This window comes from Scomber japonicus, chromosome 10 (genome assembly GCF_027409825.1).
Source record: "Scomber japonicus isolate fScoJap1 chromosome 10, fScoJap1.pri, whole genome shotgun sequence".
In the NCBI taxonomy this organism is placed as follows: Eukaryota; Metazoa; Chordata; class Actinopteri; order Scombriformes; family Scombridae; genus Scomber; species Scomber japonicus.
This window is the reverse complement of record NC_070587.1, coordinates 13,070,583-13,084,647: the sequence shown is the minus strand read 5'-3', so window position 1 is coordinate 13,084,647 and position 14,065 is coordinate 13,070,583. Positions and strand designations below refer to the sequence as shown.

The following is a 14,065-nucleotide window of genomic DNA, read 5'->3' as shown; positions in this document are numbered from 1 at the left end:
CTGATAGACTCTGCTGTTCAGATGGGATAGAGAGGAAGATAGCAATAAACACTGTGGGGTGGTCAGGGCTCCTTTTCTCCCAGGAGGATGTTTAAGTGCTTCCAGAACAGTTTCACCATAGATCTGTGATGGAGACTCCAGTGATTTGGCAACTGTCTAAAAGTGCAGGAGTGCATTACAGAAAAAGAATGAACAGCAATTTTGTGACAGACAGGAACGTTACATCGTCTGTAGTGTACAGACATCATATTGACATCAGGTCAAGTGGATATTTCATTACACAACAAGAATGAGCAATATCCTCTACAACTAAAACCTCATAAAGCATAGCATAGTAGCATAGTAAGTGAGGTTTTCTAATCTATTCTGGGCCTACATTAATGTCTGTTGCTCTCTTCATCCAACTGTCAGTTATCCCTCCCCCTCTACGGCCAGGCCAGCCCATCCCAGCCCAGTGTGTGAAGTATGACCAGACCTGAACACTCCACAGCTGCCACGAATGCAGACTCTCGACAGCACAGCTCTGCCTCAAGAAAACAATGCTGTGTGAGTGTGCACAGATGCATGTGTGTGAATGAACAAGGCAGTAGATACTCTCTTGCTGATGAATGCTGCACAGTTGAGATCATGACAAAAATAAAAGGTGGTGGAATTCAATGGATTTTGTGAGTTTCAAACATTGCTATGGGTCAAAGAAGAGTTAAAATAAGAGAGAAATAATTACCTGAAAAATCTGCTTGAGGGAAAAAAGGGCTCTCCGTAGCTCCCTTCCAGTAGAGTTGTAGAGTTTTTCTGTATGGAGAAAAAAACATAGTATATTTATATGATGATGGCATATAAAAAGTGAATAAAACTAATGGACAAGAGGTTTAGGATGATTTTTTTTTTGTGAAAAATGTATACTAGTGTTTCAATTGATCACTTGATGCATCCATGAAAAACATATTTCCCCTTCCAAAGAATTTCCTTGTAATGTACATATCATTGGCAACAATTATACAGAGAAGCTAAATGTGAAAAATATGCTGTGAGAGAAAACTGAGAGCACAAGAACAGTAGGAGCAACTCAGAGCACATCTGTGGAGAGTTAGTGAACAGTGGATGTTTCCTGCTGACAAAGCCATATCTGTAGCTTACCATAACACAAAGTCATGGCAGAAACTTAAGCCAATAGCCACCACAATAGCTAAGAAACAAGACACCCATTAATCAGTTATGGAAACTGCACATATTGCTAAAAGAGAGATATGACGGATGACAGATCCTTGTGATGCAGGCGAACATTTCCTGCAAATACTTTGACAATCTTTCACCCTGCATGCAGTTAGCACAGTGTGCCAGGGAATGGCAGCGTTGAGCACAATCATAGTCTCTGACTTATCACTGCTGTGTGAGCTTTCTCTGACTCAGCAAAACCTGCCTGTTAACTGCTGCAGATGCAGCAACATACTGTCCTGTTCAGTGCAGTGCGGAATAATTTAGTTCTCTCACTCTCTGTCTCACTCGCTCTCTTTCTTTTTATTTACACATTGATTTTTTTATTGTGATGCATAATCGCACCTTTTCTATGTTTGACATAATCATGTCTAAGCAAAAATCTGACAGGCATGTACACAATCAGGCATGAACACAGCAAGGCATTTTATCTCTCCCTCTCTCCTTCTCTCTCTCTCTCTCTCACACACACACACACACACACAAACCTTCGTACACATATTACTAGCCCTTTGCAACGTCACTCTACGTCAGACGTCTGTCTGATGCAGCACTGCAGCTGCTGCAGTCATGACTAGACACGCAGGAAGATGATTCATTACTGTTGGCGCATGAGTGTGTTTGAGTTAGAAATTGTATACCCAAACATGCAAATGACAGAAACATACAGCAGCCACAACATATGCATCTGTATGTTGCCTTCTTAACACTCTTCATACACATAAACATAAACAGACAAAAACCTCTTGTGCCTATGAACTCCTTGTCTTTACAAACAGCTGCCGCTAATTCTATTCAAAAGTGTGAGAAACACACACCGATGAGTGCATACGCTTGGGATTCAGAGCAACAGACTTCTATTCATTATTGTTGTTGGCCTCTTCAGCCGTAGAGTAAATCCCTTCAGCTGATGAACTGAGAGAGAGACAAGAGAGAGAGAGAGAGAGAGAGAGAGAGAGAGAGAGAGAGAGAGAGAGAGAGAGAGAGAGAGAGAGAGAGAGAGAGAGAGAGAGAGAGAGAGAGAGAGAGAGAGAGAGAGAGAGAGAGAGAGAGAGAGAGACAGGGTGTATTGTTTCCTGCCAGTTCTGTGGGCAAACACAGGCTACTTCTAGACACTGGACCAGACACAGTGAGTACTCATGGTCTGATGTCTTCACACATAGTAACTGCGAGTATATGCAAGCCTGCTGATATAGCAATTAGCAACATCATAAAATCCAACTATGCACTCTTTCTGTGAGAAGGATGTAAACAAGTCAACAGGCTTTCTTTTAAATGATACATTTTCTCTCAATGGCCCTTCAATTCATCTTAATTATGTTAAATTTGAGTTAAAGTTTGGTGTACAGCTCTGTTAAAACAATGTTCTGGCATGTTCCAGGACAAGTCATTGCAGGGTAAAGATGTGCACAATATTGTTGTAATCCACTCTGCTTCAGACAGACAAGACACTGGAGATGCATCTGTACAGCAGACTGGGAGTGGGCCATATGTGGTTGAAAGCCTCCCATTTGATGAGGTTGCATACTGAAATCAAACACCTCACAATCCAGTTCCAGCAGAGTTACTTATCTTCAGAAGATTCCTTGGTTCCTAATTTATGACTGTGATGGTATTTGGTATGAGCAGATCAGGCCTTTAAATGTTTTGTGCATTTAGGGCTGTACATGGTTCAGATGGCTGATGAGTACATGAGTGTTGGTCTTTTATGGAAAGTGTTCGGCAAGTCACTGGCAACCACATCAACAAGGAATAAACAAGTCTAGAGGTATTAAGAAGGGAAGCGGTGCGATGTTGGTGATTTGTGTCTTTATAAATAACAGGAAGAAACTGTGACCAGGCTTTTTCGGTTCAGGCCCCCCAGCTGTGGAACTCCCTGCACCTCGGCGTTGCCAAGTCAGCTTCATCTTTCAAATCTCTTCCCTAAACTTTTGTGGTTGTATTTTTCCCTGGTTTTATTTACTGATCTTTTTAAACTCATGGTTACATTTTTATTTATATAAACTAACTTTTTTCCTTCCATATCTTGTAGACAAAGTAAACAGTCAGAGTGCTGTGGTTGATTCTTCACCAGTGTTGGGGAACGTTACTTTTAAAAGCAAATAATTACATTACAGTTACTTCCAATAAAAAGTAACTTGTTACATTATAGCATTACCTTCTGAGAAAAGTAACTCGTACTTTTGTGTTACCGAAAATGAAAAGCCAAGACCTCCTTTAAATATAATGACTGTACCATCATCACACAGCCAAGTCTGGCCCATAATCTGTAAATCTTTACACTAATAGCAGGAATAACAGACACAATGTCCCATTTACAGCTGTTTATTGTATTGAAGTGGCTTCCAAAACATATATCCACATACAAATGATAAAACTACATATAGGTTTTTCAAACACATACCTACATCACTAACAGGGAAACAGGCTCTTGTTACCTGGGCACAACTTACATGTCACTGTAATGTTCTTGCTCTTATTTCCTCCCATAAAATCAAAATAATATGAATATTTCCACAAATTGAATGCTGTCCCATCTTGCTTGCCAAGCAGTCGTACACGCGCAGTGATATAAACGGAGCACATAGCCAGGTGCCTGTCTGCCTGCCTGCCAAAAAAGTAGTAACAGTGCGAATTTGTGGCGGATTTTCTTTTGTGATGGCAGAAGTTACTGTACAGGAGTAGTTGGTTAAAAAATAACAATTACCTTTTTGAAAATGTAACTCAACAACTGAGTACTTAAAATGAGGACCTAACGTGGTAGATTACTCGTTACATCAAAAAAGTAATCCAAGTACTCTTAGGTTACCCCTAACACTGTTCTTCACAATGTAAAAAGGAACTAAAGCTTTGTAACCACCCAATACCCCCAACTCGCACATCAAGGTAAAGTCATATCCATTGCTCTTTACCTCAGGAAGATGAAGAAGAAGAAGTTCAGATTAGGGATCTCTAAACAAACTAATTCTCTGATCACTGGAGTGTAAAGACAGAGGTAGATGTTCTAGGTTACTCATCAAACCTTCCACATACAAAAAGCAAACTTGGTTTGTGGTCCACCTTCAGTGTTCAAATACAAGTCTTGGATTGGTCTTACCGTAACTACACTTCCCTATGGACACTGAATGTTAATCAGTTAACAGATACACCCAGCACTGCTGAACAAACAGTGGTGATTTTGCCCAGATCACAGCACAGCACTATGCCAGTGATGCATCAGCACCTGGCCTGCCATTGATTGGGTTTCGATAACTCCCACGAGCATGTTTTGTGTTTATGTTTGCGTCAGTCAGCAAAAGCATGGCAGAGAAATCCTTCCATGCAGAGTTCCACTGCCACTTGCACAGGGCTTATGCTCCTCTACTTAGCCCTGTAGGTTGGGCTGCAATAAAACTGTCAGAAAGTTATTCCTGCCCAATACTAAATGAAGCCCATCTGCAGCAACAGACACTTCCTTCCCTGTCCACGGTCCGCACATCGATGAACCTCCCAGAGGCCCATCTCTAATGAGAAATAGCTCAGTGGAGATTAGTTCCATACCATTTGGCACAGATATGCACCCAAAACTATGGGCCTTCTGCATTCCCCCATTTAGAAAAGTAACTTGGGCACTGATTTATTCAGAGGAAATGTTTGTGAACCCCAACTCTCAAAGTCATGATCACCTGAAAGCCTGAAACCAGCTGAAACTTCAAACCCAATAGCTCACTACATTTGTCATGGATTTTTTCATTGTGCCAAGGCAAATCTAGGACTAACAGAGCAAAGAAAGATATGATTGATAAGGCATATTTGTGACGATGGTTGGGACATTGAAACTCCCTCTGGCCACTTGAGATGTGCCTTTAAGCTCTGATTGTACTTGAACCATAATACAGCTACAATACAAACACCGTGCAGCAGCCAAGTAGCTCTCCACAGATTGACTCTAGGATTAATTCAATATACCTTTTTAAATGTCAATAAGAATGTGCATCAAAGCCTTCCCTTCATGTTACACATTACTTTTCATACCACAAAACGAGGCACATTAAAAGAATGCATGAGTGCAACTAAGGAGAAGCAGTCAGTTTGTCCCATCATCTTTACAGCCACCATAGGCTTTTACCGACAAGAACCTGACAATGGAATGATTAAACAGACTGGAAGTTTTCCTTTTGATGGCTCATACTGATGCACCATAGGGAGCAGCTGTTTTCTCTACTGCAATAAACAGTCCCGTTTTCTCAGCTGCAACAGCTACGGGGAGGTAATGGTCTGGTAATTATAACAATCATAAAAGTAGTAGCGGAATTTCTATAATCATCAGGAATGTGCTCAGCTATCCACAGTAAAGAGAGAGAGTGAAAAAAAAATCCTTGTTGGGGCCAGACACATTCAAAGGCCAGGGCTTCATGAGACGCTCCTGCTGGTGATGAGAAGACAACTTTGAGCAGTAGATCGATCCAGTGATGCTTCAGATATCTGCCTGATTCTGTGTGCACACTTCATTGATGCTGCTTTTTTTATGAGTCATGGGTCCCTTTTTATTATCTCTGCGTGCCAATCTCAAGATCAGTCTCTACCACTCACTGCTTGGACAGCTAACAATTGATCACAATTTTGTTTGCCAGTAAAGCCATTAACCTTGATCTTTTCCTGTCTCCAAACACATCTAACATGTTTAGTTACTCATCTCTTTGCACGTGTTTATTTAAAGGAAGTGCAATAAAATGAAAAGGATGACTACTACGGCTCATGCTTTGCACAGCAAGCGGAACACATAAACCGCATCCTAAGCACAGCCAGGACCCCACTGGGCAGGACAACCCTGCACACACTGCTATAAATTAAACTGTGTTTGCTGTCAGACATGAAGCTGAGGAGGATGGCCACTGTCATAGAACAGTTGATTGAACGTTCTATAAAACGTTCACAATTCATGATGAAAAAAACAACTGTCATGTGGGATGTGGATATGCTACAGTTGGGAACAATAGAGTACAGTATGAGATCATAGATGCAAAATGCATACTGTAAATCGGTGGTTGCCAACAAGTAGGGGCGGATTTATACACAACTTACCTCATCACTCTGTCATGCCTAAAACAAAAGGATAAAGAAATGATACAAACTCATCAGGCTGTCATCACCCACTTAGCTCCTTGATCCGTGCGTGGATGTGTGTTGTTTTTATTGTTGCAACTAGCTGGCTAACAAATAAAATACAAAAACCGAGAGACTTTGATTGTTTCATTGGAGGATGCATGCGTATGTCGTGTGTATAATACTATCCAAAGATTTTATCTGCTTAAAGCTAAACTTTATAAGTCATGACACCCCCAATGACTATGAGACCCTTTTCTCTGATCTTATCACTCCCAGTAAACAAAGATGAAGCCCAGTACAAAGAATGTACTTAGAGCAAATGGTATCTTGCATAGAGGGTAGAATTTGTTTTGTGCGGAAGTAGCAGTGGCTTTGAAGCTGGGCTAGCTAACAGGCATTGTCTTTTTATTGCATGAAGCTGCCTTGATCACTTTTTACTTCAGGCTGGTCACACAACATTTTGTTTGCCTGAGAAGCATCAGAGCGCGTAAGTGAAGGTTAAAGCAACTGACTCATAAACTACACTACACTAATCAAATCACAGCTGATGTATATTATTTATGTGCAAAAGGAAAGGCAGTTTGTGTTGCAATTTCTTTTTGTCTGGTCAAAGATGGACATTTAGAGTGGACTTCAGCCCCAAACCAGTGCCCTGCCCATGTCTGCATTTAGCCCTGTCCCAGAGAGCCCGGAGCCTCTACCACTGGTCAGCAAAGGCCTCAGACGCTGTGAGAGGTGACGGCGGTCAGACTGAGGTCAGGCAAACTGTAGCCATCTGGGAGAGCATAGTCCCATGTGTGCCAGCATCGCCACATCACTGCCGGCCATGTGTAAGGATAAAGCCATCCATCTTTCATTTTCGGCTTGTGGTATTTTCATGAGAAACCCTTGAGTTTACAGTATGCGTAATGGCCCACTGCAGTCACGAAACAAAGCAGCACAACAACAAAAAGAGTGCTTCCTTCCTTCTCCTTTCTCGCTCTGTAAAGGAAACCTCCTGCTCCAAAATTTATGAAGAGAAAACACAAGTAATTAAGGTGGAAGACCTCCCAACACGTGCATCGGCTTCTAACATGCTACTTTGTGGACTGAGGTTTCTCTGCTCCTTTCATCCCCTTCTCCCGAACAAAAACATAAGGTGAATGATGGGTCAATAAAAGCAGATTATAGCACTCAGGTGGAAATCATTAAGCAAGAATGCAGGTAAAAGTGAGATCCCTTTATGTGTTTGGGTTTTGAGTGCAACTGAAAAGTAGATCAAGAGAATTATAGGGAAAAATCTGTGTGTGGGTGTGTGTGTGTATGTGTAGCTGAACATGTGAGAATAGGCACACACTCACACAGGGCATTTACAAAGCGCACAGAGGAATAAAGACATTAATTAATTTGTTCCTGTTGCCTGGAGTTAATTCAAATGCTTTGGAAGCTGTGATGGAAGACATATGGAGATGATTGGTTTAGATTAGAGAAAACTGAGCCTGGCCACACAGACTGAAGAAGCCTCTGTTATTGGGAGCTGGCCTCATAGGAATGCCTGTATGGACCCATAAGACATCAAAGTCTGTAAGCAGAGAAAAAGGCTGAGGCATGGGACAAAATCCCAATCATCAAATTAACAAATAAATCAGAACTGGTAATAAGGAAAGCTTGATCATACTGAGCAAGACTTTGTTTGTTAAATGTGTGCAGGATTTGTGCCTGTTTTCCTAACATTAAAGAAAATAACTATTGATCAATATCAGGTGCTCTTAAAGAAACACTGCAAGGTTCACAACAGGATATACCATAAAAACCGGTGTATAAGAGGCACCTTTAACGCAATATTTTTTCATTGAAAACTGGGCTGGGTCTTATACATTGGTGTGTCCTGGTGAGGTTGTATCTGCATATGATTATAAGTATGTAAAAGGCCGTCCACACTAAGAATAATAACTATAACAATAACAATAATTAAAACTGTAAAGATAATGATGTGAGCATCCACACTTATAAAATATAACGTCTGTAAACAGCGTTGTTTAAGCACGCGCTGCACACTACAGCTATTTCGGCAGTAGAATAGACCCGTTACTGCTGTGTGTTGGATGGAAAAATGATTGTGTGTTGATCAGAAGTATATCAGGACACTAGTTTCTGTGATGTTTCAGTATCTACAGACCAAACTAAGGTTGAAATGCGATGTGAAAAAGCTCGACTTGGGTGTAGTGGTCTATTTATGCACAGCAACAGCTCTGATGAAAAGTTTTTGGGACTTGAGTCAGCACATAGGTACCCACCTATCAAATATGTAAAGTTACTGTGCTCTTTTAAAAGGTTTGATTTAAACTCATAGCCTAACCCGAACCCAGTCAGAGTTCATATACCGGTCCAGTTCAATTAAGCAAATCATTACCGGACCATTAATCATTAACCTGACACACTGTTTCAGGTATAATATTTGTGTTTTAATTGTGTTTTAAATTAAAGTAAATTGAGAAAGTTTTGGAGTATAAACATATGTGTTTATAAATAAATAACTACCGGTGCATTCACATAAATCAGTCTTTAATAGAAAAGAGCTTTTCCCAGCATGAGACCCCCCAAAATAGACTCAGCTTATACACCGTTTATTACGGTATGTGGAAACATGTATGACAGTGTTAAGAAAATGCAAAGAAACTACGCTAATTCATTTTGATTTTGTTTCCTTTGCAGATGTTGTACCTAGACTTCCTCTATACATTGTGCGGAGGGCATGGTGTCTAAAATCTCACGGGAGCAGGAGAGGGATTAGATTTCTATGCTGCGACAGTCTATCCTGGCAGACCCATTTGATACCAAGACATACCACAGCCAAGTTCCAATAAATACAGAACCTGACCCACAGAGCTCAACAGAACTCATTGTCCCTCAGTGGAAATGGGGAAATTGGATTGTTGCGTTTATTGATGTGTTTACTTAAGACTTTCAGCGAAAGTTTATGTATTTGTCAGTCATAGTAAGTCTTCTGGAAGGCAGCGGTGGCATTTGTCTTTTAGCTTTGAGTAGTTAAGTAGTTCGGCTCAAAATCCTCCTGTTTAGCTTCATACACTTGCATTATTCTAGAGAGGTTGAAAATGTTCTGCAGAGCACTTAAAGGGCACTGCAGGCTAATTATGTTCTTGTAAGTCTCTTCAATAAACTATGTTAACCACACGTCAAGATGCTATCTGATGTCAAAGGGAAAACAGTAGAGGAAAGTGAGGGTGGAATCCACAGAATTCCAGAGAGAGAGACGTGACAGCAAGGCCAATGTGAGGACAGACAAATCTTTCATTAGTGCCTGCCTGTCTAATGAGTCATTCCTTTACTACCAGGTGGGGTGACCCTCACTACCCCCCACCCCCAATACTCCCCCATTCTTCTCTCTGCTTTTTATTTTTGTGTAGCCCACCACCCCTCCTTTCACCTCCTCAGCAGGGTTTCCCCACACCCAACACCACTGACACAGATGCGTAGTAGAGCGGAGAGTAGGGTTAAAGCATGTAGCCATTCAGCAGATGAGACAAAACCCGGACACAGATATAAACTGGAAGATCAACAACTGAAGTGGGTCCGGTCATAGGTGCGCCATGGCCAGTTGTAACATAGTTAAGTTATGGTAAGTAAGTAAGCCTGGTCATTAACATTATCTCTATAACTCTGTAGGTGAAAACTTTTCTAATAATCTCTGTATATAAGGGCTGGAAGGAGGTTGGGTCAGGGCCGTTTAACATGTGTTACTTGGCAGCTGCTGCAGCCAAACAGCTTTCCTTACTGCAGTAAAAACCAGCCATGTGCATACAGATGCAGGACCAGATGCTTTGAGAGAAAGATTTGAAATCTCAAGTCTATATGTTCCACTATCCACTATCACATCATATGCACACATTTGCTGCAGCTCTTCTTTCATACCCTGTGATTTTTATCTTTTAATCTATAAAAGAAAGCTCCGTAAAGCCAAATGCTTTTGATAATTAAGACTTTATGTTCCTTAAAATTAAAACCGTTTCATTTCATGTACTGCAATTAAATGATAATTTTTTAAAAGTCTTTTTTCTTTGCTGGAAAATTTCTGAACAATGACCTCAGTGACTCTCTGCTAACCTACTTCTCTCCCCTCTTACTCTTTCACTCCTCTTGGCTGTCTCTCTGCCTCTGATTTTCTCTGCTCCTTCCTATTCTCAACAACCTGACACGTGGGGAAATACGCCACTGCAAACTCTGTCCAATAAACACAGTTATGCTGAGACCACATCTATTTCAGACTTGCCTCTAGGAATAGGAAGCAGACCAATGTGGAGGCACACACAGCTGTGACAGTACACCTTCTCATTTCCATACTGGCCACACTGTGACTGTACTTCATGGAAAAAAGCTCTACGGTTTCATATAGTCTTTCTGTCAAAACACCTGGTTTCTGCACGAGTATGTCTCTCTCCAATTCCTGTCTTTTTCTATTTCTCCCAGGGCAAAGTGTGTTTCCTCCTGTCTCCTCAATGAGGAGGAGGTGCACCTTTGGCACCTGTCTGTCAGTGGCTTAGGTAAGGACACAATTTAGTTAACCTGACATCCAGTCTAATGAGAGAAGGCCCCTGTCATCAGTGTTGCTGTACCATCTAATAATGTCCCTAGGTGAATATTTCAACCAATTTTAGACAGATGGACACTTAAAAATACATTTTAGTGTTGGAATGAGAAGCATCTGATGTTTAGTTTTTACATAACATTGCTCTTCTGTGAAAGCCATGAACAGTATATAACAAAACTGAGTGCACCGCTGATCAATATCACTACAGTGTTAATGAAAAACAAAAAAACCCAAATCCATTTCATACAATTTTATTTGTTTTTAGATAAAACCCAAGAAGAATGAAACCAATTAATAAAAAGCAACAGAATGTCTGACTAATTCAACAATATGAGAGGTCCATGTTTAAGAACAAACTATGGCAAAAAACAGCACACCCTTCATTAATAAGACTCCATTCTTTTACTTTTCAATATTTGGTTTGATCCTCCTGGGCATGAATGATACCAGTCTGGCACAAATCTGTGGAGAGCCATTCTGTCATTTTTCACAGATGATTCTTTTCAGCTGCTCTTTGCTGGAGGGGTTTTGTTGCTCTACTTTCCGTTTTAAAGAACTCCAAAGGTGTTCTATTGGATACAAGTCAGAGGACATACTTGGCCAGGTCAACATTTTCACTTTTCTCTAATTTAAAAAATGCATTTGGGATCATTTGCATGTTGGAAAATTCCTCTCTTGCCCAGCTCCTTTAGACTGGCAGTCATCTTTTCATTCAATATTGGAGTATACAAACTTGCATTCATAGTGCTATCTATAAATGTCATCTGCCATACACCTTTTGCACTCATGCAGCCCCATATCAGCACAATCCCACCTACGCATTTCATGCTCAGCACTACGCAATCATTGTGGTAGTCCTGGCCAGGTCTACACCAAACATGGACTGATCCAAACAAATTTATTTTGGTTTCATCTGACCAAAGAATGTGCTGCCAGTATTCATCAGGCTTCTTTTCATGTTCTTTGGCAAAGTTTAATCTCATAGTTTTATGCCGTTGTGTGAGCGATGGTTTTCTTTTTGAACGTCATCTGTAGAGGCTGACTTCATGCAATGTTGTTTGCACTGTCTGAGCAGTCACTGAAACACCAGTTTCCACAAATAATCCATGTGCCAAGTCAGACATGCTTGTCTGTCTGCTTTTCAATACAAGACCATATAAATAGTGAATTGTGTGTTATTTTTTGAGGACGGCCACAGCACCTTCTGTTATTGCTAGTATGGGTTGTCCTGTACCTGCTGCAAGTATTCTGTTTTCTATTCAGTAGCATACTTATGATCTTGCACCCTCACCTATCTTTATTTGAGATAGTTGATGATAGAGTAATGAATCATTTAACAGTCTAGTTACATTGCACAGTGGTGTACTCAGTTTTGTTATTATACTGCATCTCTAAATTAGGAGATTTTGAATTGTTCACATGTATTAAATGATCAAATGTTCCTTAATGAGTTAAAAAAAGATCCCTTACCTCAATCAAATGAATCTAGGTAAAATGTGTTTCACTCTGCATATGACCAAAAGGGAACATGCTGTCTTTGCTGTACCTAAAAGTATATAGTAGCTGACACAAGTGGCCTTTATCTGGAATAACATCAGCACTTGATAACAGAAGTAAAAGTCTTCCAGACAGAATATATGTATGAAAAAGACATGACTGCTGTAAGTGGAGCAGAGGATTGCACAATTATGGACAAACCTCACAGAGTCAGATATATAGACACCAATGATAGCTCTGTTTTTCTCATGTATGCTGTAATACCTCCAAACACCACTAATTTTTTGGCTGTTTGGAATTTATGCCATTATCTTTGATCCATAGCTCATGAGTCTTTTTGTATAGTGTGTGCAATCTTTCTTTTTTTTTGGATCTGGCCCTCAAAGTCTGTAAAGTGAAAGGATTTGAAGTTAACCCATGCTGGACTTACAATGAGGAACTTATCAAAATGCTGTCCTACTTGGATATAGTTAGAAATAAAATGGGGTGTAAGTGATACTCTGTGATCATGAATATCAGTTAACTTGACTTTCTTGACCTTGCATGAGTGCCCTGTCAGATTGTTGTACCTTGGCACTGGCTTTGCTATGCCAGGCTGGGTGTGAAGTGTGATCTGACTGCTAACAGGTTGCAGATTCTGGGAAAGGGTCAAGTCAGCAGCTATTACTGACGATAAAAGACTCAAGATATACTAGACTTGTATGAACAGCATGCTGTTGTTAGAGGTATGATATTCTCATGGTAGATGTAAATCTGACAGTGTAAATATTAAAGATAAAATATAATTACAGTCCAACTGAATATGAAACAGAGGAGGCTGTTTCTTACTGAACTGATAAATATCCTCTTTTGTCAAGGAGGTGTTTTGTTTGGATAGACACTGCTTTATTCAGAGGTGTCAGTGAAATGAATATAATCCATGCTTGGCACAGTCAGGGGACTGAAAGACCTGTTTTGTCCTCTGGGGCCAACCTGTTTGCCCAACTGGAACAAACTCACAATCAACATGACTGACTGATTTCTCTCTCTTCAAAATCCTATTTAACAATACCAAATGACTGATGTGTTTCACTTGTGGATCATATCAGAAATTTCCCAGTCATGTTAGTGCTGGCAGAAAAGGATTAAATATTTGCTTGGTAAGCCAAATAAGTACAGTCAACAGGCGCTTAATGGCATAATAAAACTTTTTTTCCTCTTCTTTTTGTTGGCCGTCTTGTACAAACTGATGGTGAGTACCAGACAAGCACTGTTGCTCAACATACTCCGATCAGCCAAAAGACTCAAACCACAAACAGGCAAAGTGAATAACATTAATTATCTTGTTAAAATGGCACCTTTCGAGGGGTGGGATGTATTATGCAGCAAACGTTTATTGGAAGCAGTAAAAAGCATATGGATCCAAGTAACTTTGACAAGGGACAAACTGTGACGACTGGGTCAGAGTATCTCCAAAATGGCAGGGCTTGCGGGGTCTTTCCGGTATGCAGTGGTGACTACTAGGGCTGGGTGATATGACCAGAATCTCATATCCTGATAAAGGTAATTTCATATTCTGATGACAATATCTATCCACCTACCTAAATATTGTTGTAGAGCAAGGAAACCCCTTCATGTCAACAGTATTCCCTGATGACAGAGGCCTCTTTCAGCAAGATAATGCACCCTGCTACACCG

At 40.5% G+C, this 14,065-nt stretch overlaps 1 protein-coding gene across 1 annotated transcript in view; it reads right to left on the bottom strand.

Annotated features, from left to right (window-relative positions):
- fhod3b (formin homology 2 domain containing 3b) overlaps positions 1 to 14,065 on the bottom strand; it is a 93,196-nt gene that overhangs the window by 35,520 nt on the left and 43,611 nt on the right. Inside the window, exon 4 of the mRNA XM_053327440.1 lies at positions 725 to 792. Coding sequence (XP_053183415.1) covers positions 725 to 792 — 68 coding nt within the window. The remainder of the gene's footprint in view (positions 1 to 724; positions 793 to 14,065) is intronic.